At 63.0% G+C, this 26,479-nt stretch overlaps 4 protein-coding genes across 6 annotated transcripts; all 4 read right to left on the reverse strand.

Annotated features, from left to right (window-relative positions):
* Nucleotides 1-153: 153 nt before the first annotated feature.
* On the reverse strand, nucleotides 154-5,316 carry TUSC2 (tumor suppressor 2, mitochondrial calcium regulator). Of its 2 annotated transcripts, none has more exons than XM_074879539.1 (3): nucleotides 5,034-5,316; nucleotides 4,606-4,726; nucleotides 154-3,313 (listed from the first exon to the last, which is right to left on the reverse strand). In XM_074879539.1, exons 1-3 carry the CDS (start codon nucleotides 5,183-5,185, stop codon nucleotides 3,095-3,097), a joined length of 492 nt encoding a protein of 163 aa, XP_074735640.1. In that variant the 5' UTR covers nucleotides 5,186-5,316; the 3' UTR covers nucleotides 154-3,094. The 2 variants fall into 2 exon arrangements, with proteins under 2 accessions (XP_074735640.1, XP_074735641.1); XM_074879540.1 differs by having other exon boundaries at nucleotides 154-2,971; nucleotides 5,034-5,297.
* A 239-nt stretch (nucleotides 5,317-5,555) lies between these two features.
* On the reverse strand, nucleotides 5,556-11,008 carry RASSF1 (Ras association domain family member 1). Its single transcript, XM_074879541.1, has 6 exons — nucleotides 10,601-11,008; nucleotides 9,521-9,642; nucleotides 7,105-7,209; nucleotides 6,731-7,025; nucleotides 6,082-6,197; nucleotides 5,556-5,973 (listed from the first exon to the last, which is right to left on the reverse strand). Exons 1-6 carry the CDS (start codon nucleotides 10,854-10,856, stop codon nucleotides 5,827-5,829), a joined length of 1,041 nt encoding a protein of 346 aa, XP_074735642.1. The 5' UTR covers nucleotides 10,857-11,008; the 3' UTR covers nucleotides 5,556-5,826.
* A 972-nt stretch (nucleotides 11,009-11,980) lies between these two features.
* On the reverse strand, nucleotides 11,981-22,981 carry ZMYND10 (zinc finger MYND-type containing 10). The gene is made up of 12 exons (XM_074879545.1): nucleotides 22,866-22,981; nucleotides 21,806-21,914; nucleotides 21,109-21,225; nucleotides 19,949-20,002; nucleotides 19,697-19,849; nucleotides 17,519-17,607; nucleotides 17,137-17,237; nucleotides 15,570-15,742; nucleotides 15,133-15,258; nucleotides 13,225-13,346; nucleotides 12,905-13,030; nucleotides 11,981-12,262 (listed from the first exon to the last, which is right to left on the reverse strand). Exons 1-12 carry the CDS (start codon nucleotides 22,904-22,906, stop codon nucleotides 12,178-12,180), a joined length of 1,296 nt encoding a protein of 431 aa, XP_074735646.1. The 5' UTR covers nucleotides 22,907-22,981; the 3' UTR covers nucleotides 11,981-12,177.
* Nucleotides 21,272-26,471, reverse strand: NPRL2 (NPR2 like, GATOR1 complex subunit). 2 transcript variants are annotated; one of them, XR_012630295.1, is made up of 13 exons: nucleotides 26,279-26,471; nucleotides 26,029-26,120; nucleotides 25,363-25,531; nucleotides 25,009-25,117; nucleotides 24,567-24,703; nucleotides 24,163-24,260; nucleotides 24,033-24,069; nucleotides 23,783-23,876; nucleotides 23,591-23,708; nucleotides 23,229-23,371; nucleotides 22,866-22,982; nucleotides 21,806-21,914; nucleotides 21,272-21,584 (listed from the first exon to the last, which is right to left on the reverse strand). XR_012630295.1 is itself a non-coding variant. In XM_074879546.1 (12 exons), the coding sequence occupies exons 1-11, from the start codon at nucleotides 26,399-26,401 to the stop codon at nucleotides 22,915-22,917; spliced, it is 1,188 nt and encodes a 395-aa protein (XP_074735647.1). In that variant the 5' UTR covers nucleotides 26,402-26,471; the 3' UTR covers nucleotides 21,614-21,914; nucleotides 22,866-22,914. The 2 variants fall into 2 exon arrangements, 1 of the variants encoding a protein (XP_074735647.1); XM_074879546.1 differs by lacking the exon at nucleotides 21,272-21,584 and having other exon boundaries at nucleotides 21,614-21,914.
* Nucleotides 26,472-26,479: the final 8 nt, after the last annotated feature.

Below are 26,479 nucleotides of genomic sequence, written 5' to 3' on the forward strand. Positions count from 1 at the left end.
CCTGAAAAAAGAGGGGGCTCGAAGCGCTGGTGGCAAACAGAGCGGCATGGCAAAGCCCACCTCCCGTCGGCTCTCCAGCATTGCCTTCCTCCACCCACAGGCACAGCTGCTCGCCCACCCGCCCTCCCCAGTAAGACAGCTCTTGGACTTGGGGGCTCTACAAATAATTTTATTGAAATTTAACAAAAGTGGACAGATGCACTGGGAGGAAGGACCATAAATAGTGTACGTTTCCCAAACCCATGGGTCCTACCCACACGCTAGAGGAGCAAGGAGCCTAGTGTCAGTGAGTACGGTTCGGCTACACATCCACACGGGAAAGCACGACATCGCACAGAAATCATTAAAAAAAAAAAAAAAAAGAGTCAAAAGGAAAACTTTCCTTTTTTTTTTTTTTGCTTGCTCCAACACCACAGTGGACACAGATACTATTTACAGCGACCTTCACATTTTTAAGATCCCTCCAGGTGCTCCCAAGGCCCTGCTGCTGCAGGAGGGCTGGAGGCCAGCGGAGCGGAGGGGACCCGGGGGGTGGCTGCTCGGGGACCAGCCTGGGAAGCAGCGGGGCAGGATGCAGCTTGTTGGCAGCCTGTGGAGGTTCGCTGCCGCTCGGTGACATGGGGGTGAGAGAAGGCGTGGGGTTTTTTTTTTGGGGGGGGGAAGCATGTTTGACACCCTGGGGGAAGGGTGGGCAGCCTGTCAGGGAGGACAAAAGCATCCTTGCTAAGCCGGTCTCCGTCTCTGCCCCCCCGGGGTTCAGGCTCTGCCTTGTCAGCAGATTTTTGGCTGGTAGCCAGGCGAGGGGCTCCCTCTCAGGGCAGGCAAAGGCCCCGGTCCCCTCCCTGCTCCTCCTCCACCTTCCCCCATACCCGCGGCGGGTTCGGTGCAGCTTCCCACGCCCTCAGACAGCAGCGGGGCAAGGCAGCACAGGCAGCCCGGCCACGGCTTTCTCTCCTCTTCCTGGGGACAGCAGCTCCTGCAATCCTGCGGAGCCCAAGGGACACCCTTCCCAGGGAGATCTGGCCAGGGAGAAACTCAAAAGCAGGTGGTGCGAATAAGAAACACTTCAGTGGAGGATTGTTTTAAGACAAGACTCTTTCAAGCAAGCAGGAGAACAAAAGATATCGAAAGCAGTGCCCAGCATCACAGTGTAGACGAGGTCCCTGCCGGAGCCCTGCGCTCCTGCTTCCCAGCCCGGTGGCAGCCAGCACAGCCGCGTCACCCGCCTCCGTGCTTCACCCTCCGTGCTCGCTCCTGCTGATGGGAACAGCGGGTGGAGGGACACGGAGGGAAGAGGTGGTGACAGGAAGACGGCAACAGCCACGCCGCTGTTATCTCCCTGAAGCCGGGAATGTGGCCCCATGCCCGGGCGGCTCTCGGCGGGCGCGGGGATGGATACATCCAACGTAGACGCCGACAGGGCTGGCAGCCAAGTGCCAGCAGCTTAAATTAAAAATCGAGGTAGCGAACATCTGAAGTGCTTAGGAAGTAAGTAAGTTCTGGAACAAAAGAGGAGGAAAGCCGAGCCGGCTGCTGTGGGAAGCAGGCTCTGACCCAGTTTAAAGCTGCGCCCGCTGCCTCGCCACCGGTCCTCCTCCACCCGCCCGGCTGGGGCAGCCGAGCAGGGAGGCAGTGGCTCCCGGCGCTGGCGAGGGGCGGTACAGGTCAGGCCTTTCCCTGGCCCTGCAGCAGCTGGCTCGGCGCCCCGGGGCCCGCACACAGGGGTGAGAGGTTTTTTGGTGCTGCCAAGATGAGCTCGACCTTCTCAAGTGGGAGGAAAGAGGAGAAAAGAGCAGGGCCTTCCGAGACAGAGCAGAAAGCCTCCCTTTAAAGTGCATCACGTTCCTCCTCCTGCCACCAGCTGGGACACCGGAGGAACCGTAGTTCACATCGCCAGGGAGATTTCCAAGCCAGGGCAGGCCCAACGATCGATTGTTTTCAGGGGTTGGGGAGGAAAGAGATGATTTCCTTCCTGCTTGGCTCTGTCAAGGCCCACCCCACCGGGAGGTACGTTCAAGATGGCAGCGGGGGGTGAGGACGTTACGAGGAGGTGCCTTGCCCAGCAGCCCGGCCCCGCAGCAGGCGAGGGACGGTGCTCAGCGGGAGCCAGCTTGCTAACGGGGGAGGCAAGTCCGCTGCAGAGCTGGGGACCTCGCTGCCACCGGCAGCGGCCACGGACCACAGCGATCTGCGGGCAGAGGGACTGCAGGCAGCAGCGAAGCCAACCTCCCCAGAGCTGGCATAAGCGGGGAAACACACAGGAGGAAGAGACCAAGGTCCAAGATAGCGGCATCTGATCTCCATCCCCTTCCCAAGAGGAGTGCAGCAGCCAGCCAGATGTGCTCCAAGACCGGCCCCTCCTCAGCCTGCCCCGTTTATCCTCCATCAACGGACCCATCCAGGGGAGCATCACAGAACACCCGTGTCAAGCGACAGGCCGCAACACTGGCCATCTAACCACGGGCCCGAGGGATCTCGGGGCCCCGGGCAGCGCGTTACCTTGCCCTGGCTCTCCCTGGGCCGCATACCTGAGAAGCAGGGGATTTTCTCTGGTGAGAAGTGCAGGCTCGCTCTCCCTTTAACAGCTCAAACACAGCAGCTCATTTGCAGTTCCAGTTACCCATCCAACGTCAGCTAGAGGCTACAAAAGGTATTTTAGTCTTCTGACTCAAGCGAGGATGTTTTTAAGCAGTCGTTGCACAAGGTCACCCATCTCCTGCGAGGAGCAGTAGCCAAGCCCAGCCCAGCCTGCTCCGTCCTGCCTCACCTCTGGGCGAGGGGAGAGCCGCCGTCCCCGCCGCGCACCCAGAGTCCTCCTCGGGTGGGAACACGACGCAGCCTCGCTTGGTGAGGATGGGGGCGGTGGGGAAGGGCCTCCCGCCCGCGGGCAGCAACGTCTGGCGACTCACACCTCACAGATGATCACCGGGAAATCTACGTGAATGCGAGGGTGCTCTAGTTTCACTATGCCCTGGAAGAAGAGTCAGAGTGGTGAGCAGAGGAGACCACCAAGCAACAGCCCCAAGCCCTGCAAGTGACCCCGTACGACAGAGGACACCGCGCCCTTGAGGAACATGAGTCCGTAAAGCTGCCGTCACGCCAGGTACGCCTGGCCAGCAGCACGCGAAGCGAAAGCACTTTGCCCTTTGAACTTGTCCCTGGAGAGCCGAGGGCGGCGTGGCTGGCTGCCACGCATGGCGGGTCCGGAGCTCAGCAGGGCGAGAAAGGAGGGAGCTGCTCTGCCAGGCACTGCCCGTGCAGCAGCTGGCGCGTGACTGGCAGATATGGGCTGTCTGTGCTTTTCATCCGGCACCTTTCATTCACGGGATTTAAAAGAATGAAAAGAGCTCTCTGAGAGAAAGCAGCCAGGGCAGCTGGTGCACAAGAAAAGCAGCTTTCTATCCAGAGGGGAGGCTGCTGAATGCACGCTCCCTCCATGCCAGCTACAGGCGCCTTTCCCATGCTCCGTCCAAGCCTTCTCCTGTTACAGCACCGGGAGGACCTGCTGGGAGGCGGGGGGCTGGGGGTGGAGCGGGGGCTTGGGGCTGGGCCTGCACCCACAGAGCCAGAGAAAAGCCTGGACTAGCAAAGGGCTATTTAGTGACGGTATCTGCCCTCTCCAGCCCAGCTGAGCTTTCCAACTGGATGAGTTTCAATCCACATTGAGGAGGATTAGCAGACTGTCCCACAACCCAAGCCTGCCCCTGCGAAAACGCCAGCCTGGGGAGCAGTGTCGAATCCTTCCCCCCCGTAACTACCTGTGCAGTGCCCAGAGGGGTCCCATCCCGCCAGGGGGCTGCTTGCCCCTCAGAGCACACCAACAGCTCATCCCAGGTGCTCACTAGAGTCGTGCCTTTCTGCTTACTTAGGAAAGACTCCTGCAGGGTCTCCCTCCAGCCCTGGTTTGATCCCCTCTTTTCTTCATTTATGCCCCCAGAAGCTTCCCTACATGCAGGCTATCCTTCTCCTGCACCAAGACCCTCAGCTGGTGTCCCAGCCCCCCCCCCCGGCTTCACCCCAGTTGCTTATTTTAAGAGGAGACTTTTGCACTGAGGTGCAAAACCATAGTTGTCAACACCACTGTTGCTACCGAGCAGTTAGGGGAATGTGCACACTCATGTCAGCAGGTGACAGGCTTTGGCTGCTGCTCCTGAAGCCAGGGCCTGGCCCTCCACAGTGACATGACATCAGCTGAGCAAGCACAGCACCCCACACCTTGGGGAAGGGGGTCGGTGATGGCCATGGCTGTGCATGGCTGCCTGGCACTCTGCACGCCACACCACACACCCAGCTGAGCTTCTTCCCCGGCCTGGCAGCTCTAAAGGGCTGGGGCACCACTTCCCTATGGGAAGGGGGACTGGAGGGTGTCACCAGCTCTCCCTCTCCTACCACAGCCTCACTAGGTGACACAGATGTGAGCCAGGACACACAGGAGCCACGGCTCTCAGACAGAAGCTGAGGGAGGAGCAGAAAGCCTTTGCCTTCCTGGCAAGGAGATGCCCTGAGGGAGGAGGCCCACATGCAGGAGCTCCTGCAATGCTGGGACTTCAGCTGCCACCCTGGCACTTTGGCACTCACTTTCCCCCACCCTTCTCCACACACTACCTGAGGTATCAGGTTCTTGTGGATCCTCTTCAGCTTGGCACGCTTCCTCCCATTCTTGGTAACGATTGTCTCCTCGTAGAACTCGTGGGCGAGATCCCCGTCCTCATCGTAATACATGGAGCTGCCGGGAGGAGAGGGGAGGCGGCTAGGTAAGAGCTTGCCGGCAGCTGCCGGCTTCCCGCGCCCCGAGCAGGGCAGGGGGCTGGGGCAGGCCGGCCCCACCAGCCCCGTGAGGGTGGCAGCCACCACCCGCTGACGGCTCAGCGGCTGTCGGGAACTGCCCTCTCGTCCCACGGCGCCCCGCGGAAGGCCAGGGCCTGTCCCCGCCGCCACGCCGGTGCTCGAGCAGGCCTGGACCCACCCCGCGGCGGAGGTTCCCCCCTCCCCGGTTGCCACGGCAACACCACACCAACCCCCCGGCTTCTCACCCGCGGCGTGTGAAAACGAAGGGGGTGGCGGCACGCGCGGCCCGCGCCCGGGCCAGGGCCTGCTGCCCGCCGGGGCCCTCGGCGCCGCCGCCGCCCGCCGCCGGGGAGGCGAAGGGCCACAGCCCCCGCGACTTGGAGCCGCTGGCGCCCATGGCGGCGGCGGGGGCGGCGGGAACGGGGCGGGGGGGCGGGGGAGTGGGGGTGAGGGGAAAGCGGCCCGGAGCCGCCCGGCGACACCGACCGAGCGCCTCCCTCCGCGCGCCGCCGCGCTGCGACACTTCCGGCGCCCGCGCTGGCCCCCGCACGTGACCCGGGAGGGAGGTGTGCCCGCGTCACGTGAGAGGCGCGGGGCGTGCCCCCTCCCACCCCCCCGCCTGGCGCCGGCGGGAACCCCGCGCCCGCCGGTTCGAGCCCCGCCGCCGTGCAGACACCACGGCCCGACGCATACCGGGGGAAGCCCTCGAGTCCCTTCCCAGCCCAGCCCAGCCCCGGCCCCCCGCCAAGGACACGCCACAGGCCTCGTCACCACGATTGGTCTTTATTGGTGCTCGATGCCCTGCTTCCCTCCAGGGACACTCGCTCCCCTGGGGACACCCACTCCCCTGGGGACACCCACTCCCCTAGGCACACTCACTCCCCCCGGGGACCCCCACTCCCCGGGCCAGCCCCATGGGGGCTGCGGCGGCCCGGTGGGTCCCAGGGTGCCCCATTCCACCCTCCCTCCCGGTGCTCCCCACCCGCCGGCAGGCGAGGGTCCCGGTGCACTGGCTGGCCGTGGGTGCGGGCGGCACGGTCACCCTGGCGTGTGCGTGGCCAGAGCCTCCTGCATCTTCTGGCGGCAGCGGGCGTAGCGATGCCGCAGCCGGCGCACGTGCTCCTCCTCCTCCCGCTGCAGGATGCGCAGGAAGTTGTGCAGCTCCGGCAGCGTGAAGGCGTCCCACTGTGGGCACAGGGACTCCCATCACAACAGGGATGTGGCATGTCCCCCCCACAGCCATATACCCCGAGGGGGTGCAGGTGCCAGTCCCCTCCCCGTCCCCACACTCACGTTCACCTCCCCGGTCTCATTCTCCTTCAGGACGAAGCTGAGCACCTTCTCACTGGGGCCGGCCAGCAGCCGCAGCCGCAGGGGCTGCTCCTCATCGGCCAGCTTCCGCAGGTACACTGCAACGGCAGTCACGCGTCACGGGGGGGACACCACCACAGGGACATCACGGCCATGGGGACACTCCCACTATGGGGACACTGCCACTATAGGGACATTACTGCTACAGGGATATCACTACTATGGGGATGCTGCCACTATGAGGATGTCACCACTGCCACAGGGGACATGCCCATGGTGACAGGGGACACAGCCACCAAAGGGTGATACCACTGCTACAGGGATGCTGCCGCTACAGGGATGCTGCCACTACAGGGATGCTGCTACTATGGGGACATCACCATGGGGGACATCGCTGCCATGGGGGACACTGCTGCCATGGGCGACAGCCCCACAGCCACTGCCACCAATGAGGATCCCACTGCGGGAGGGTGCTGACACTCTGGGGACACCACTGCCACAGGGATGATGCCACTATGGGGGACACCACCACCCGGGGGTATCGCCACCATGGGGCCACCACTGCCCAGGGGAAGCTGCCACCACGAGGACATGGCCACCGCTACGGGGACAGGGCCGTTTTGGGCACTACCTTGCTCATCCTTCTCGGACCTCTCGAAGAGGGCGAACTTGCGGGGGTTGTCGACGACGGTGAACTTGCGGAGGAGGGCGTCAATGACCTCGCTGGCGCGGGTGTGTGAGAGGATGTGCAGGTGCTTGACGGTCCCCTTGGGCAGGTAGAAGGACGTGCGGCGCTTCACCCCCTGGGTGCGCGGCCCCGGCCGCCCCGCCTGCAGGGACGGGACCCGCTTGGTGGCTGGCACCGAGACGGGGCGCACCAGCTTCAGCTGCACCTTGATGAAGCCAGTGTAGGAGCCATCCTTGTTCTGGGAGACACCAGGGCAGGAGGGTGAGTGGGGCCAGGGCAGGGCACCGTGACCCCCCCGGCCCCGTGCTGACCCGTACCAGGCTCATGAAGAGGTTGCTGTTGATCTGGCTGTTGTACTCCTTGATCCGCTGCTCCACCTGCGCCTGGTCCAGCTCTGCCTTCTCCCACTCGCTGGGCTCATCCTGCGCGACAGCAGCAGGGCTGAGTTGAGCGGCACTGCAGCCGGGGAGGACCCCTCTGCCTGACCCGGAGTCCCGGCATCCCTTCCCGAAACACCAGCTGACATGCAGGGGCGGTTGCGCGGGGTTGCATCAGCCCAGCTGGCGCTGAGCTGGGCTGTGCTGGGGAAGCGTGGCTGAGCTCACCACGGCCCCAGCCCTGCTCCAGGGACGCCGGAACCGGCCATCCCCGCCCCCAGTCCTCATCGCGGGGCTGCAGGGATGGGTGAACCCGTCACGACACCCCGGGGCCAGCCATCCCCTCCCAGCGCCCCAGATCAGAGAGGTGTCCCCGAGGCAGAGCGCAGGCAGCCGCCAGCCCGGCACCGGGGCGGCGGGGCAGGCTGGGTGCCCGCGGGGACACCCCGGGATTTGGGGCAGGAGGACCGGGCTGGGGGTGCAGCCCGCCCGTGCCGCCGGCACCCCACTTCAAAGAGCCGGCCCCACACAGAGGGGACCCAGGCGTCCTGGCTCGGCGTCCCTGCCGCCGGCACCCACTAATGACTATTTACGTGGGGCCACGGAGCCGCCGCACAGAGCTGCACGTGTCCCCGTGGCACTGGGGAGCACTCGGGGCTCCCGGCCCCAGCGGCCACCCCACGGCATGCAGGCACCGCCGGACCATGCTGGGGTCCCCGTGGGATGGGGACAGCTGTGAGGCTGCCCCGGGGGGGCTCACCCCGGCACCCCCAAGCACTGTCCTTAGCCCCCTCCGGGAGCAGCCCCAGCCCTGGGGTGCCATGGGGTGGCTGTGCCAGGCAGCAAAACCCCACTGCGCGTCGCTCGCCCCACAGCGCCACATCCAACAGGACAGGGACCCCTGCCCCACGGCATGGCCACACATGCCCCTACACTAGCCCCACGGCATGGCCACGCGTGCCCCCACGCTCCCCCCACGGCAGGGCCGTGCTCACGTCCAAGACAGGACCACCCGCACCCCGTGTATTCCCCACGGCCGGGCGATAACTGTCCCCCCATGAAGCCCACCCCCGCCTGCCCCCCAGCACCCAGCCCCGGGAGGGGGGGTGCTCTCCCCCTGACTGACGTCATCCCGTCCCCCATGACGTCACGGCCGGCGGCTCGGGACCGACCTGGCGGCGGCGCGGGCGGCGGCCGAAGGAGGTGCGGGCGGTGTAGAAGAGTTCGGGCTCGGAGTCGGAGTCCTCCTGGCTGCAGTAGCCGCTGCTGGCCGTGCTGCCCCCCGTGCCCCCCGCGCCGCCCCGCCGCAGCGCCAGAGCCGCCGCCGCCCCGCAGCCCCCGGCCCCGCCGGCCCCGGCGCTCGCCCCGGCCACGGGCACGGGCACGGCAGCGGCGGCCACGGCCCGACCCGCCCGCCCCGCGGCCCCGCGGGCACACGGGCACACCCGGTCCCGCGCCAGCCCGGCCGGCCCCCGGGCTGGGGCCCGGCTCAGCCCGCTCCCGGCTCGGCTCAGCCCGCTCCCGGGCCCGGCTCGGCTCCGCCCGGGCCCGGTCCTTGTCGCGGCTCCGCTCCGCTCGGTCCCTATGGCGGCCCCTGTCCCGGGCCCGGCTCGGCTCGGCTCCGCCCCGTCCCTATCACGGTCCCTGTCCCGGTTCGGCTCAGCCCAGTCCCGGCTCAGCTCAGCCCGATGCTTATCGCGTTCCCTGTCCCGGCGCAGCTCTGCCCCGTGGCGGCTCGGCTCAGCCCGGTGTCTACCGCCGTCCTGTCCCGGTCCCGGCTCGGCGCGGTCCCCGGCCCGGCCCCGCCCCGCCCCGGCCGTGGGGCTGACGCGAGCCGGGGGCGGTGCGGAGCGGTCCCGCTTCCGGCGGTGATTTCACCCGCCCGACGCCACCCGCCCGGACCCGACTGTGCCCCGGCCTGGGCACGGCACGGTGCGGGGCAGCACAGCCAGCACGGCTCGGCTCGGCTCGGCACAGCCTGGCCTGGCAGAGCGCGGACAGCGTGGCTCAGCACAGCCCGGCATGGCACAGCACAGCACAGCCGGCACGCTGGGCATAGCCCGGCATGGCACAGCCTGGCGTGGCCCAGCAAGGCTCGACAGCCTGGCCTGGCACAGCCCAGCCCAGCCCAGCCAGGCTCAGCACAGCCCAGCATGGCACAGCAAAGCCCGGCATGGCTGGGCACAGCCCGACAAGGCATAGCCTGGCACAGCACAGCCCGGTACAGCGTGGCACAGCACAGCCTGGTGTGACATGACATGGCCGCACATGGCGCAGCCCGGCACAGCCACCCCCAGCCCCTAGGCTGGCTGCCCCCTGCCCACACCCTCCCTCGCAGACCCGGGCCAGGCCCTACCACGTTGGTGTCCTTCTCCAGCGCCTGCTCAGTGCCATCGTCCTCGTCGCCTGCGCCCGGGGGGCCGCTGCAGTCCAGCCGCACCAGGGCCCGGCACCGGTAGTGGCAGGTGAAGCTGCAGTCTGGGGACGGGGACAGGACCAGTGTCACCACCATGGCCCTGGGTGTTAGGGCCAGCGACTGTGCCGGGGGGGCACTGGTGGTGCCTGCTGGGGCACAGGCTGGTGCATGGTGCCGGTACCGGAGCCCGGTGCCAGCTGCCTGCCCTCACTGTGCCGGGGGCCCAGGGGCCAGCACCCACATGGGACACGGTGCTGTGCCAAGCTGCTGGCCCCACCGCGGTGCCTGTGCTCCCCCCCTGGGCTGGACAGCGTGGGGGCCTGAGGGCTGGGGTGCTCCGAGCCTGCTCCCAGGATGCCCGGTGCAGGGGCCGGGTATCCGGATGCCCGGTACTTGGTGGGGGTACTTGGTGTGCCCAGTACCGGGACCCCTGTATGGGTGCCCAGTACTGGGATCCCCAGTGCCTGGTGCATGTGCCCAGTACTGGGATGTCCAGTGCCCGGTGCCCAGAGGCCCAGTGCCCGGTGTGAGTGCCCAGTACGGGGGTGCCCAGTACCAAGATGCCCGTGCCCAGTGTGGGTGCCTGGTGCTGGGGTGCGTGGTACCTGTTGGGGGTGCCCTGTACCAGGACGTCTGCTGCCCGGTGTGTGTGTGCCCGGTACCGGGATCCCTGTATGGGTGCCCAGTACTGGGATCCCCAGTGCCTGGTGCATATGCCCAGTACTGGGATGTCCACTGCCCCATGTGGGGGTGCCGGGACGCCTGGTGCCTGGGTAGGGTTGGTGGGATGCCCGGTGTGAGAGTGGTGGGATGTCCTGTGTGGGGGTGCCGAGTGGCAGGATGCCCAGTGCCCGGGTGGGGGTGCCCGGGTGGGGGTGCCTGGATACCCGGTGCGGGGGTGCCGGGATGCCCGGTGCCCGGGTAGGGTTGGTGGGATGCCCGGTGCGGGGGTGCCGGGATACCCGGTGCCCGGTGGGGGTGCCAGGCGATGGGGGACCCGGGGCGCGGCGCGGTACTCACGGCGGCACTGGAGGCTCTTCCTGCCGCCGCCCCAGACGAAGTCCCCGCAGAGGTCGCACCAGGTGTGGAGCCCGCGGCGCCGCGGCTCGAAGCGGTGCCCAGCGCCCGGTGCCGCCGTCAGCCGCGGGTCGGGGTGCGCTCCGGGGCCGGGGCCGGGCCGGCGGGCCGGGCTGATGCGCAACGCGTTGGTCCGTTCCAGGCGGCCCCGGCCCGGCCGCGGCTCCGGCTGCAGCTCCCGCAGCTCGATGAGCTCCATGGCCCGGCGGCCGCGGGCGCTGCGCGGCGGCGAGGCGGGGGCCGGCACCGGGGATGGGGCCGGGGCGGGGACCGGGAGGGGCCGCCCCGTCCGGACACCGCGGGGGAAACTGAGGCAGGAGCGGGGGCGGGGAGGGGTGGTGAGGAGCCGCGCAGCGCCCCGGGGTCCCGACAGCCACCCCCGGTCCCGACAATCCCGGCGGGGCGGGCTGGAGGCGGGGATGAGGCTCCCGGAGCCGCTGCCAGGGAAGGGGAGGGTCCCCCCGCTCCGGCAGCTCCGCTTTCTCCACCACCTCTCCCAGGCCCGGGGCACGCCTCGCTCCGTGCCTCAGTTTCCCAGCGGGGAGGGGGCTGGGGGAACCTCTGCAGTGGGCGTGAAGCAGCCGAAGCTGCCCCGGAGAGCCCCCACGCTCGCTCCGGCCGAGCAGCCTGAGCTCGGGGCCAGGAGTCAACTCCTGGCGCTGCTCGGCCGGACCGAGGTGATTTCCTGCCTGCTGTCATGGCTCCTGCAGCAGCAGCACTGCACGAAGCCTGTTTTGGGGTCGGGGGGGCCCTCGGGCACCCCTTCAGAAAAGGAGATGCCTGGCGGTGCCGGCACCGTTAACCTTTCCCAGCCGTGCTCAGACCAAGGCTGCAGCCCTTTGGCCAGGGAGAGGTGGGGGACACACCCCAAGGCACCACAGGCCACCAGTAAACCCCACAGAGAGATGCTGGTGAGCAGGGGGCCAAGCCCCCACTGCTGACATCACAGAACAAGTGAGGCGGAGGGATTGTTATTGCAAGATGGCAGATGACGAACACCCCAGAAACTCATCTGGTTTCTCAGAGCGAGGTGCTTGTGCTAACCACATCCTCTGCCTCCCCCCACCGCTCTAACAATGGCAGCCAAAAGATAAGAGGCAGCACAGAGGTCTTCTTACCCCCTTCCCTCTCCCGGCTCCCATGCCTTGGCCCACAACCTTATTGGCTCTTTTTTCATGTTCTCTGGGATTTCTGTTGTTGTAGAAGGGAAAAAACGGACACACACACCCTCTCCCCACCCCCCCCAGCCCTAGGTGCAAGGGAGGGGAGGAAGCGGTTTAGCACCTTCAGCTAGGAAAAAAAAAAGCAGGACCCAAAGAGCAGTGGGGTGCATAGGGAGGTTTATTGGAGAAGGCTCCGTGGTGAGGTGACGGGAGAGGAGAGGCTGAGCCTGGGCAGTGCTGCCCGGGGCTGGGAGCAGGCAGAAGGGGCCTTTGCCAGCTTCTCCCCAGTCGCCGGGCTGCACGCAGGGGAACCTCTGTCTGGCCGAGCTGTGGGGCAGATGCCAGTCACCACTTCTCTTACGGGTCATCCACGCTCCTTGGCGCCCCAGCCATCAGGTTGCAGGCAGCCTTGTGCTTCTGCCAGTGCTGGACCTGGCAGGCCCTGTGGGGAGGAAGACCTCTGCTCAGGGGCTCTGCTGCAAAGGGGGGTGCCCGCAGCTCAAGCGGGGATGCAGCGGGGCCATGAGCATCCTTGGGAGTGAAGCAGCAACAAGGACAAACCCCAGCCCCACACTGCTCTGGGCACTGCTGGGAAGCTGGCATGGCCGAGCGTTAGCCCAACAGGGAGGTGGATGCGGCCCCCAGTTGGGGGGGCTAAGACAGTTTAAGTCCAGACCCTGACAGATGGTTCAGGACCAGAGAAGATTTAATTTACTGCCACTATCCCAGCTGCCACATCCCAGCCTGTCACCTGCACCCACAGAGCCACGGGTCTTTCCTCTGCACTCCTGCCCCACCAAGGCGCAGGGGAAGGAGACAGTGTCACCACGGGAAACTCAGCTGGTGGCTGCTGTCGGTGCGGGTGCAGGCAGCTCAGCACCTTGCAGCGGCAACACGGCACTCGCCAGCATCTCCTCCACCCGTGTCCTGGGCCGTCAGCCTCGCCATAAGACTTGGAGAGGTACACGGCAGGCGGAGAGCCAGCCCTTTCACAGAATCCTCTGGTGAGGACTGTGGTACTCCACGGAGCAGGGAGCACTGGGGGGCTGCAGGGGGGCACGGGGGGGCGGCAAAGCTCCCTTACCGTGTGCAGTACCACTCGTTCCGGCAGCGAGAGCACCGCTTGGCCGCCTCTGCACCACACACCCTGCAGCGGGGCTTGTCAGGGGCCAGAGCCTCCATCATGTCCAGGCTGTAGGTCTGTGCCCACCTGCGACAGGCAGAGAGGGGGTCAGGATGCTCCCAGGGAACTGCCGACAAGCAGCGAGCTGTCCCTGCTGCGCCCTGCCACCGAGGGGACATCCCCAGCCAGTACCACAGACCCCTCTGTCCTACCAGTGCTGAGCTCCAGCCCCTGCTAATGGGGACACTGGCTCCACTGGGTACCCTGTGCCAGGGCCTTACCTGCGGGCCTGGAGCTTCAGCTCCTCCTCGGTGGGGCTGAAGACGCGCTTCACCTGGTGCTTGGCGATGGCCTCCCACTTCCCTGTGTTTTTCTTGAGGATGTGGTCCCAGATAATGGGAACCTGTCGGGAGAGGCAGAGCGGGAAGAAGGGGTGCTCACAGCCCGACTGAAGGCGCTGCGGTACGGGGGCATTTGGAGGGGGGACAGCCAGCCCTGGGCATGAGGAGATGCCCCCCCAGGAGGGTGAGCAGTGGCAGCGTGTGCAGAGGCGAAGGTGCAGAGAGCGAGGGTGTGCTTTTGGGTACACGGAGGGGACAGATCTGCTCGCCAACAGGCATTCAGGTGAAACAAGACAAAACCTTCCGGGTCCAGCTGGGAGACAGAGTTCAGCCCCCAGGCCTGGTCTTCCGAACAGAAAGCCCTGGGATCTCAGCGCCCTGCATGCCGGCAGCGGCGTGAACCTCGTGCTCCGGAGCCGTTTGCCTGAGCAGATTTTTCCACTCGTCAGTTCCCCGAAGACGAATGCACGGGGAAGGGCTGGCTGGCGCGAAAGGGAAAGTGCCCGCCAAGAGCGGTGCGGGGAGTTCAGGCTCTGGAAAGGACGATGCTGCTTCCAACAGCGCTGCCTTCTCCGGCAGAGTAAAAATAGGCAGGCCTGGAAGGGGAGGAGGCTGCTCTGGGAGCAGCCGAATGGAAAAAGGCCTTTTCAAAGATTGGCTCGGTGACAGGGAGTGAGTTCACCGCTTTCTGGGCAGAGTGGGGAGCCCATGCGTGTGCTTCCAGCTGGCTCCCCCTGCCCACCCACCGGGCTCAGCCCCAGCCCTTGGCGGAGGCAGGAGCAGCAACCGGCACAAAAGCAGAGCTACGGAGAAGGGTAGCAGCCTGGGCGAGGGCTGGACAAGGTCCCCAGCGTGGCAGCTGCCTGTCCCTGCCCCACCGACACGCTGGCAGTTGAGGCTCATGGAGCGAATCCATAACCACGTCCGCCCTGCTGCCATCCCCAGCCCCAACTGCTCGGCTCACTGGCCGGCAGCCTGCCCCAACCCTAGCTCCTGGCACGGGCCGTGCCTCCGGCTCAGCCACAGCCAGCCCCGGCCAGGGCACATCACCCTGCTCACGGGCCACGCGGCCAGCCGCGCTGGGGACAGCGTGCTCCCCCTCCGCACAGCCCAAGCGGCTGCTGCCCGACCCACCCGTCCGCCCCAGGAAGCAGTGGGGGAGTCTCCAGCAGTGGGGAAAAGCCTCTGCTCTCCCAGCTCTTCTCAGCTGCCCCTCTGCAGATTTCTCCCACATACAGTTTCTCTCCTCTGCTCACAAAAAGGCAGTGGAAACACTTTTCTCCAGAGATTACCACTGCACAATTAAAACCCCCCAAACCCCCACAGTTTGAAGACCCTCAGGGCCCAACTCCCAAGCCCCAGATATCAGCTGGGACCAGTTTGAGTCCAGTCTCTATCACCAGACCTTGGCATCCCTCTGTACACAGTGTGCCAAGCAGCCTCGGGCCAGGGCTGTAAAATGGAACTCTTCCCTGGGAAGTCCAGAATTCATCAGGAAAACACTGATAAATGTTAAATAAAGAGTTAATTGTCAAAACAAGCCAGGGGTTGTCTCTGCCCCATGCAGCCACCACCCAGGGGCCTCAGTGCAATTTGGAGAGCTGTTTATAACCCAGCATTGATGCTTCTAGATGCGATTGCTTGGCCACTGCAGTAGCAGGACAAGGCTCCCACACCATCCATGGACAACTTTGCTGGCAGTAAGGGTGTAACTGTGAAATGGGTGCTTGGCTGCTTTACCAGGCCACTGCCTCTCCAGAGCTGGGCTTGCTCTGGGGAAAAGAGGGTAGGGAGCTATCAGGCTTAAAGCAGAGCAGCTGGAGAGGTGGAGGAAGAGCCACAGGATACCTGCTCCAGGATGAGATCCTTCTTGGGGGGAGCTGGTTCTGTCACTGCGAGGTGGCTCAGAAATCTCTGCATCTCCACCAGGTTGGGCAGCTGGTCCATGAGGACGTCTGTCAGGAACGCACGGAGCTGTGGCCGTGGAGGGGAAGAGAAGAGCGAACGGAGAGAGGTCAAGACAAGGCAGCCAGAGCTGGGCAAGCAGCATGGCAAGAGCAGGGATCTGCGGGGCACTGGCAGAGCGATCCACAAGTGTCCCATGAGGTGGTCTCACAAACACAGGCTTTGCTGCGGCTGGCACGGTGACAGAGCCCGCTGCTCTCCCACCACTGGCTCCTAGGAGCCCACAGTGAGGATGGGGAGAGGCGCCCAAGGGCTCCTAGTGCTAGCAAGGTCCTACTCTGTGCTGCAGCGCCCAAGGCCTTTGTGGTGGAGGGTCCTACCTTGAGGAGCTGGCTCTTGTTGAAACCATCAAAGTGGTATTTGCGCCGGCACTCGGGGCTGAGCAGGAGGTTGAGGAGGGCGAGCCACACCTGCCCATCGAGTTTGGTCATCTTCACCTGGTCTTCAGGGGGCACCACGTGCCACACGCCATTCTCAAACTTCTTGAGCTTGCCTGAGGGACAGCAGAAACGTGACTCCAGGGAGAGACAGCGCTGCCTGAGGGCTGACAGCTCAGAGGCGGGGATGTTGGCCTACGCTCACTGCCTCACTTCACCCCAGGCAAGCCCCTCTGCTCCTGCCTGACTCAGCTTCCCCACCCCTTTGCTCAGCATAGCACCCTACTTGGTACTGAGACAATATATTAGAGAGCATGAAAAGCATAAAGAACGTGCATTAAAACAATAGTGCTGTGGCAGGAACTGAAAGATCCCCAAGGTATCTCTGTGTAGTACCTCCCAGGAGTGTAGAGCACTGGTAGATGATGGGAGAGCCCATGCTGCAACAACAGTGGCTGGAGAGGCATGTTTGGGGGTACCAGCATGGTCAATACCCACTCTTCTGGAGTTTCTTCTGCCAGTGAAAGCCAGAAGTAGCATGAATATAATAGAAGTGACAAAACAAGCTCCAGGAGCTACTGTGCTGCTCTGGGGGATGGAGGAGGATGTAACCCTGCATCTGCACAGCCTGGAAATGCCCTTGCACTCATGTTTCTTTCCAGTCCCTCCCTCAGGGCCCTGGATCAAAGGTCCCTCTGACACCCCGAGCGAGAGAAGGGATGCGTTTCCTGGCTGGAGGAAGGGGGAAAGCTTCCACATCCAGCTGGGCTCCTCTCGGCAGGCACAGACACACATGCTTCCCAGCATCTCTTCCTCTCCTGCCCGTGCTGTGACCCCCTGGTGTGGGGCTGGGGAGGGGAGTGCGGGTTCCCACGCCCCAGGCTGTGCGCCACCGCTGCTCAGAGGCAGGCAGTGGGGAAGTTGGGGGGCTGCAGGGGGGCAGACCTGGCTGCAGAGGTGCGGGAGGCAGGGCTGATGGTGCAGGTGATGGCTGATGGGCACAACTTGGTCAGAGGCCTTTGGCAAGAGTGAAGCTCAAAGACCAGCAGCTTCAGGGCAATCAGTTTGCTGCCTGGGAGAGCACATGTCTCAACCTAATTCTTAGTGCTGTCCCAGAAAGGTGCAGACAGGCTGAAACTGGCACTCCGGTCTTTCTGTGTCCAAGACAAGACTCCTCAGAGGAGCAGATGGGGCTGGAAGATGTGCTACACTCCCACCCTGGCCATGATCAGCTCAGAAGAGACCCAGCCCTGTGTGAGGATCGGCTTCTGGGAGCACGGCCGGGTCCGCAGCCCAGCTGTGCTGCAGCCACTTTTGAGCTGTACAGCTCCAGGCTGGGAGCACTAGTGAGGAGCAAGGGGAGGAGGCTGGAGGGGAGGCTGGAGGGGGAGCACGTTTCTGCAAGGGCTCCTACAGCAGGCCTGTCACTGGATGCGGGTCCCAGCAGGCCACCACGGTGCCCCAGTTACCACAGGGCACGATCTGTAGTACCACGGGGCACGATCTGTACCTGCCTCCCGGCAGCTCCAAGGGCAATGCTCCACCAGCTCGACGAGGAGGCAGGGCAGGTTGTGGGTGTTCAGCATCCGTGTCAGCGCGCTCAGGGGCAGACTGGAGATACGACAGAAAGGGTGAAATGGTGCTCAAAGACAAACGCCAGAACAGATACAAATGCTCCCTGAGGCAACTGGGAGAGGCAGGAAAAAAACTAATGATCTGGGTTCTTGTGAGGGAGCAGGGTGGAGTGCTGCTGCGTTTGCCTCCCTGGGCACAGTGCCACTGCCACCACGGACACAGCCAGCTGCTGAAAGGGGTCCAGGCACCCGCTGCGACCCCATAGAATCTCAACCGAAGAACTTGGCGCGTGTCCTCTGCTGCTCCTGGGCACCTACCTCTCCACCTGATCGGTGATGAACCGCAGCACAGAGAGGGCTTTCAGGGAAATCTCAAACTCCATCATCTCCGCCTGCTTCTGCAGCTCCTGTGGAGGGACAAGCACAGCCTCGGGATTTCAGGCCCCATTTCCCAGGAGCTACAGGCAGGCAGGCTGTTGGCTGCACATCGCTAACCACAGACTGGGGAGGAAATCAGAGCCCTGCAAAACAAACTCAGCTTCTCGTCTCAACTGTGCCAGCACTGCCTGTTTGCCAGGGCAGCCGCAGAAGTGCTTGCAGCCCACTGTTGCTCGTCCTCATCTCCCTGTGGCTATCAGCAGCAGCACCCCTGCACAGGGACACCCCCTGAAAGAGGCCAGTCCCAGACCCCTCCTCTCTCTCTCCTTGTGGGATCATCTCGTGGCCCATGGCCCTGCAGAGACCTGTGAGGTTGAGGGAGGGGGGAGCTGCATGATCAGCAGAGGAACCAGAGGAGGAGGAAAAGGAGGGAGAAACTTGGCCCTGGCGTAGCTGTAGTCCTACAACCACCCCTCCTGGATCTGCCTCTCCCCTCCAGCTTGCGTACAGCCAGCTAGAATATCTGCCTGTGGTCATCCCAGCCCACAGATACGCCACACTCTTCAGCCACACAGCCTCCTTCCCTTCCCCGGCAGCATGGACACCCAGTTCATCCCCCACATGATCAGGCTAACAGCCTGACCACCCTCTGACTCAGCCTCTTTCCAGCCATCGGGATGGCCAGGCTGAGGGTGCCAAGCCCTTCTCTCTGGCCCAGGCAGAGCTTCTCCTCTCCAGTCCCAGATGCTTAGCAGCTCACATCTTTGTCTGCAGAACACTGACCTCAGCAACTCATATTTCTCTGAAGTGCCACTGCAACAGTTCCCTTCCAAATTCCTGTGGTAAGAAGCCCTGTGCTCCCCGTGCCGGTGCCCCACACGGTACTAAGAAAGCCTTAGGGGCTCTTCCCTGCCACCTCCCTCTCCAAACTCCCCCAGCGAGGCAGTTTCCTACAGCTCCTCCTGGTATCCAGACCTTATCTCTGCAACCTTCAGGCAGGGACTATCTTTTGCCTGTCCCTCTGGGGGACAGCAGAACAGGTTCTGCTCCAGGGGTTACCACCATACACAGTCACAAAGGACAACAGGCTCCACAACACAGGATTGGGCAGGAACAGCTTTTTCATAGTGGGTTATTGTATGTAGAGTCAGGAGGGGCTGGAATGAATCAGAGGAAACCAGGCTCCTTGGGAGATGAGCGCTTTTTAGAACCCTATTGGCTAGAAAAGGTTGGATTTTAACTTGAGCTATGTCAAAGCACTAACAGAGACACCCCCTTCCCCTCCCCAGCTGGGAAAACATTTCCTGGAAAACATCCCTATTGTGCTCTGAAGCCCTCCACTTCCTTCCCTTTTCTGGAAGAGGAGCACGTGCTCAGGCAACAAGCCAAAGGATGGAGGCAGCATGGGAGGTACAGCCAAGCTTGCAGGCTATCACTTTAACCCCGCTTCTCCAGATGCTCCCTGTCATGTGTGTTGTTTAAGGAGAAAACTCAAGGTGCTGAGAAACAGCAGAAGCAAAGAGCTCCCACACCGGGAAGGTGTGAGGCAGCCCAGGAACACCTGACTGGGAACAGCTCCAGGCTTGCTGCTGGCCCAGACCAGCAGAGAGAGGAGGCATTTCTCAGAGAGCCGAGGAAGTTGGGGGGAAACACATTAGCACAATTCCTAGTCGCATCGTATATCAGTTTAGGGAAGAATCCCTCTCATGGTTAATTCTGGCTGGCTCCAGGAAGCTCCATGAAGACATACCCACAGAGCTTTCAAGAGCAATGGCAAACAGCCACAACCCCTGTACTGAATATTTTGCCTAACTGTCAGCTCCCCAGTGTTCCTGCCTCAGAGCTCAGGCCACGTCCTGCAGGAAGAAGCCTCAAGCTGGCCCTGTCAGCAGAGAGGGCGGCAGCGTGGCTGCGGGGTGGAGCGAGGCGGGTGCAGCTGCCGGCCCAGCCGAGCTGCTGCCGTGGACGTGCACCAGCATCAGATGCCCTCCGAGATGGGCAGGAGGTGCTGGGGTTGCAGTCAAGGAGTCCTCCATGGGAAGATCCCCCTGCGCCTCTTCAGGCTGCCCACATCCTCCATCACACATGTCCCAGTGAGCTCCAGGACCTTCTCCTCACCTGCATGGATGAGGGGCTGGCCAGATCCTCGGGACGAAGCCCGACCGGGGTCACTGACTGTCCGTTGGCGCTCCGAGCGGCGAGCAGAGTCAGTTTTCGGTGGCAATAATCAATCAAATCCAGAATGCTGTCCTCTGCTGACTCGCAGATCTCCTTCACAATGACAAGAGTTTCACAGAGGGCCAGCCCCCACAGCTGTGGCTTTCCACCCTCAAGGGCTTTACACTGAAGAAAGCTGAACCTGTCTCTTACCTTGTGAAAAAACACCGTCTCCAAGAGGTTAATGATGGAGGCTTCATGATGCAGCTGCGGGAGGAAAACGGCAAGAGTGAGGTAACAGTGGAGCAAGTCACCAGCATTGAGGACACAGGCAACAGGACCGGGAAAAGAGGTCTTCTAAGAAGCTGCTGATATAGTTGTGGCCAAACAAGAACCAAACACAGGTGATGTAATCTTTAAAACAATGCCAGTTCATGCAGTTCATATTAATATGTATGCTAACATGCCTGTGACACTATAGCACACTGACAGAGAACCATGCTTCCCAGCAGGGCTCCTCAGGGCTCTGTCTCTGCACTACAGTGGCAGTACAACTGTAGCCCTTGGGCAAGCTGCAGCCCCTGGCACTGGCACAGAGCCACTGCCTGAGACGGGACAGTGCTCTGCATGGCTGCGCTGCTCTCAGCCCAGGCAGACAGCCTTGTCCTGAGACTGGGAACTGTGAGATAACTGCCTCGAGGTAATGCTGCAGACAAACGGCTGCCCAAGGAAGACGCTACCTTGCCCGAGCAAGGTGTCACCCTGGACTGAAAATGGGCTAAAACTGCCAAGCCTCAGGCAGATTTCCCTTAGGTCAAGGGCTGCATCCCTTCACAGGGAAGCCCAGCTCCTCAGATCACTCACTTGCCCAGAATGGCCCAAGGGACCACTGGTCCCAGGAGCTTGGTAAGAAAAAGCTACATTTTTCTTAACCCAGAGGCACGTAACCTAGGAGAGGCTTCTGGTTAGAGGTGCCAGAGAAACACAGTGCTCACGGGAGGGGAAATACCCCAGGGGTGGGTGTTGCTGCCTGGGAGCGAGAGTAGCACCAAGTCGCTGGGAGCTACAAGCTTTTGCTGCACCCAGCAGCTCCTGCAAGCCCCTGTGTGGGATCAGGCAGGAGCGCAGCCCTCCAGGGAGCTGAACTCCCCTGGGAGTGGGTCCCTGTCCCTCCTGGCGGCAAGGACACAGGCTTGTCACTCGTGGCTTTGGGAAAACAGGTACTTCCCACTGTGTCACACTGTTCACCGCAGCTTCTCAGCCTGGTGAGATGTAAAACCCCAGCTCCAAGATCTTCAGGGTGAGATTTACTTTCAAGCATAGTGGTCCCCACCCAATTTCCAAGTTTGTTCCCACTGCCCCCCTCTACTCACCACCACGTAAATGGGGAATGTGCTTCTCGGCTTGAAGTCCTCCAGCCGGCACAGCACAGGGAAGATCTTGTGCTTCCAGATCTCCACAGATATCAGCTCCCCAATGAGAACAGGAATCTAGACAGGGAAGGGACAGGGGAAGTGAAGCCTTTCAGGCCAGTACTGCAGAGGGAACCAGTTTTATTGATAATTCTCAGCCACACAGACTTTGGAGTCATGCCATGGAAGAAAGCAGCCTTGAGGCACACCATCTTTATATTCATCCAGCTCAAAAATAAACAGCTTTTCACTAACAGACCAGTGGGTAGAGAGCACTCCTGGAGTTGCAGAGGGGGACGATGACCCTGAGGAGCTGGACAGGTCCAGGGCACCACAAATCCCAGTGCAGCCCAGCACATTCTGGGGCTGCGACATCCCAGGTATAGGGCAGAGATCCACAAGCGGAGGGGCCGGTGCACAGCAGAGAACAAAACAACCTCCAAGAGAGGAATCAGACACCAGCAAGTAGAAATACACAGCTTGACCTTTAATTTTTTTAAAAAAGCAAAACTGGCAAACCACCAGTCCAACGTCTTTGCTGGAGATACAACTGAATCTTCACCATTTTATTCCAAAATTGCACATTGTCCACAAGACAAGCCCAGCTCGAGGCTAAAGGCCTGGCGTGGGGATCACTATCGCACCCAAGGAGGCTCACCTTGGCATAGGTGACCAGCAGCTCGGTGAGGAGCTGCTCCTGGCCCGCGGAGGCGCTCAGGATGGCGTGCATGTTGAGCTTCTCCACGCACTCGTGCTGCCGAAGCCATCTGTGGGGCAGCCAGCAAGGCCATCAGTGCCACAGACCTCTGGCCACTGGCTCTAGGGCTCCACTGCGCTTCTGGAGAGGGTCCCTCACGGAGGGAAACCTGCTCCCAGCACCCCCCATGCCCAGGAAATGCCCCGAGCCTGTGAGACACCCCCAAACCCCACACTGTCCCCTGAGCCTGCGCTCCCTGGGGCAGCAGCTCCACCCATGGAAGCCTCAACTGCTCTCCTGCCTGCCCCCAGCAACACCCACCATGAGACAGCCCCACTGGGGACACCCCAAAACTGGGGGTCCTTCTCTCCATTCACCCCTACCCACACAGACCCTCTGGGGACACCCCAGATCTGGGATCCTTCCTCGTCCCCCCTCCCCCTGGACCCTCCTCTCTCAGTCCTTCCAGGAAGGCACCAAAATGGGGGCCCCTCCTCCCTGCCCACCCCACCCTGACTCTCTGGGGAGGCCCCAAAACCGGGGCCCCTCCTCTCCCCCCACAGCCCCAATGGGAACACCCCAAATTTAGAGCCCATTCTTCATGCCCACCCCCTCCCAGACCCTCCTCGGACACCCCAGAACCGGGCCCTTCCCCCTCCAGACCCAACACAGCCGTCCCCCCGCACCCCTGCCCGCCGGTGTCCCGCAGCTCGGTGCTCTGCAGCGCCCGCACCAGCGCCTCGGCCTCGGCGGGCAGCAGCGGCGCCGGCCCGGCGGCGGCCATGGCGGCGGCGGCGTCGCTATGGCAACAAGGGCGGGGGGGGGAGGGGCGGCCGCTGGCGGCGCCTCTCGCGCCCTCTGGCGGCGCGGAGGAACATCTGCGGGCCAGTGGTAGTGCGGCGGCGGCGGCTCTGGCGCCCCCTGGCGGCACGGAGGAGCGACCGCGGCCGGAGGGGTGCACCGGGCTCCGGACACACACACACACACACACACACAGACACACAGACACACAGACACACACGGGGTGACGCGTCGGGGGGACACACGGGCCCCGGCTGCCATCTCCGACGTCACTTCCAGCACACGATGATGTTGGGGTCGTTCTCCAGGCGTTCATCCAGCTCCTTGTAACTCATACCTGGTGGGAGGGGAAGGCAGTGGGGTGTTAGTGGTGTCAGGGGACTGGGCTCCCCAACTTCTCCCCTGGCAGCACAGGCTTGGCAGCCCAGCTCGGTGCAGAGCCTAGCACAGCCCGTCCCCCTCCAGTCTTAAAGCTCCCAAAGGGGCGAGGGAGACCCTGAAACGAGCGCGTGGCCCTGGGCATGCGGGCAGCCCTCTGCCTCCCACCGGCCCTGACACCTGCACAGAGAGCCTGGATCCTCACCGGTCTTGCAACAGATCTCATCGTAGCTGTGGCAGCCTGTGTACAGCCGGGCTGGGTGGCTTCGCTCATCCCGGGCGACCTTGACGGGGTACTTCTGGAGCCGCCGGATAAGGCCCTTCATCAGACCAAACTGGATAAGCCTCCTGGGGACAAGGAGGGAAGAGACTGGGACCACAATGGTGAGGTGTCAAACACCCCAGCTCCCCCCCTTCCCTTCTGGTTCCACCGTGCCACACCCCTGCCTCCTGTTTCCCCACCTACAGCTGCAGGGGTTGGGTACTCCTCACTCCCCCACACTTGCCCTGCCACCCCCGGTGTCACCACCACCCTCGGGGACCGAGCAGGAGGGTGCTGGCTCCGACCTCTCGTCCACCCTCTGGAGCTGCAGGGTGTAGCGGGAGATGAGGTCTCGCACTGTTGTGCCAGGGCTCAGCCCGCAGTACAGCTGGAAGACATCCCTGAGGCTGGCTCGCTTGTGCCCTGCGGAGACAAGTCACCAGTCAGCTTCCCTCTGCCCCTGCCTCTGCCAGCAGCCCAGCGCGGGGTCACGGTACCTTGTTTGGTGACATAGGATAGACACTCTTCCTGGAGACACTTGTCATCCACCAGGTCCTGGACCTTCGGCGTGGTGCAGTAGACGTTGGAGTACTGGAGGGCAAGGGAAAACCAGCTCTGCTCAGTCCCCGCTCCGAGAGACAAACCCGCCTCACTCCGAACCCCCCTGTCCCCGCTGCGCAGCTACCCCAACGGTGCACCTGCTGCCCAAATCCTGCTCACAGCCCCACGTTCCATGGCCTGACGCACCTGCAGTATGGAGACAAGAGTGACGACCCCGTAGTACCTGCAGACAGACAGGGAAACGTGAGGGACCCTCTCTACCAGCACCCACCACCCCCTGTCCTGTGGGCTGGCCAGGCCCCTTCCACACACTCACAGCAGGTTTTGCACAGCAATGCGCACCAAGTTCAGCTCCACATCGGCTTCTGCGGAAATCTTCTGGACGTGCCGAAAGCCGTCGATGTAGGGCAGGATCTAGGAGGAAAGGCAGCAAGAGCTGAGAGGGGAGAGAGCAGAGAGACCCAAGGCATCACCCTGAAGCCCAAGAAACTCGCATGCGTGTGGGAGCACACTGGGGCAGGCGGGCTCCATCCCCAGCAGCATTTTATCCTCATGTTGGGTGAATGGGCTTCTCGCAGGCCCAAGCACAAAGACAAGGGAAGCAGCAAACCATGCTCACTAACATGGTGATCTCTGGGACAGCCCGACTCCCCTCTGCCTCTGGGCAGGCTGGAAACAGATCCCATTCAAAGCGTGCTGCCCCCGGTCAAGCACACAGACCTGCTGTGTGGTGAGATCCCACTGGGAGTTGAAGAAGTCGTCCTTGTCTTGGGTGAAGACAGGGACGTCATACTCTTGCACAATGGGAGGGTCTGGGCGCTGCTCGATCACCTTTAGGTGGATGGTGTTCGACTCATCTGGACAGGGAGAGGGGAGCGCTCAGTCCCCACAGAAACCTCTGCTCCCTCAGGAGCTCACAATCGTCAGCCCCAGGACACCACCACGCCGCATGGAGGAAGGCGTTTGCAGCCCACAGTCCCATCCCCCCTGGCTCTTTGAGCCACCCAGGGCAAGGCTGGCTCAGATGTCCCCCAGCTCCAAGCACAGACAGGCAGGGAGCTGACAGGAGCAGCGCAGGCAGAGCCAACCCAGGCAGGGGATGGCCCAGCTGCCTCCCTGCCATACTCCTGCCCTCGCTGCTGGGCCGGCATGGCTGCTGTACCTATAGGCAGGGTGCATTTCCCCTTGGCATTCAGCTCCTCCAGCAAGATGGTCATGATGGGAACCAGCTTCTGTTTACTCTCCTCATTGGAGATGAAGCCGCTTTCCAGCTAAAGAGAACAGAAATTCAAGTCAGCTCCTGCCCACAGGATTACCAGCCACAGGAACTGCACCTCTTCGATCCCTTAAACTTCAAGCGACGCGTGGGTAAAACCAGCACGATCCCCTCCTTGCCGTAAACCTGGCCCCTACCCCAGCAATGCCCAGTGACCCACAATGTGCACCAGGACACTGGTGACTCTGTGGGGCGGATCGTGAGGCAGCCAGCCTCCGCTCGCATCGGCTTGGGCCTCACCTCGAGGGTGGTGAGGTAGCCAGCCAGCTTCTTCACAATGGGCTCCAGAGCACAGGCCTTGGCTCTGGCATCACACACAAAGCCCAGGTTGAAGAGCAGAGCATTTCGGCTGTACTTCTTGTGCTCGATACACACCGGGCAGCCGATCAGCTTCTTCTCCATGGCTGTCCTGTGGGAAGACAAGTATAACCTGCACCTATGCCCTCAGGGAGGCCTGAGCCCCACACAAGCCTAGTTCTCGGTTGGCTCTGGACGTGAGGGCTTCTCTGCTTTGCTGGAAAAATAATGTCTAATCCCCAAATGCTCAAAGAGTTCAAAACACACAGTCTGAAAAAGTGGGGGGGAAAAAAGGAGTCAACCATCAAAGAAGAAAACAGTTTCCTTTCAAAACCAGAAGAGCTCTCAAGGTTCATTTGACTTTCCTGGATTTGAGGCTGACAGAGAACCACATGCACCATCAGCCATCCCCAGAATCAGGTACCCACCCCCCCTGCATTGGTAACCGCGGGCATTGTCATGAACCTGCTGACCACGGGGACTGAAACCCCTGTGAGCCCAGAGCTGACGGCTGGCACTGTCACATCACCAAGCTGTTGTCTCCCGCTGGCGGTGGCGAGGACCGCGGATGCCCCCCGGGGGAAGGACGAGTGGCGTGCCAACACTCACACGGTGATCAGCTTGTTCTGCAGCTCGGGCTTCGTGATGACATACACCTGGATGGTGTCAAAGAGCTCCCGAGAGATGAAGTCCTCCGGGACCTGCAGTGGCACACAAGGCTCCGCTCCAGCCTCGCCCGGCTGCCGAGCCCCATCCCCCCACCCGAGATGGGCCCCCCCCCGCTCTCCCCTGTGGGCGCTCAGCGGGTAGGTGCTCCCGGGCTCCGGCCACCCCAGGCTCAGCACTAACCCCCCCACACCTGGTAGGTGATCTTGGGCCCCAGGGTGGGGTGGAACTCGCTGAAGAAGACGCACTCGATCCTGCCGCCCATGGCGGCCAGGGAAGGGCCAGGCTGGGCCCCGGGGCGGCGCGCACCGCGCATGCGCCCCAGCCCCTACAGGCCACCGTAGGGCCGATCCTGTGGCCGCAACGTCATACGACCGCGCCGATAGAGGCGGGC

Source organism: Strix uralensis, chromosome 10 (assembly GCF_047716275.1).
Source record: "Strix uralensis isolate ZFMK-TIS-50842 chromosome 10, bStrUra1, whole genome shotgun sequence".
Lineage (NCBI taxonomy): Eukaryota > Metazoa > Chordata > Aves > Strigiformes > Strigidae > Strix > Strix uralensis.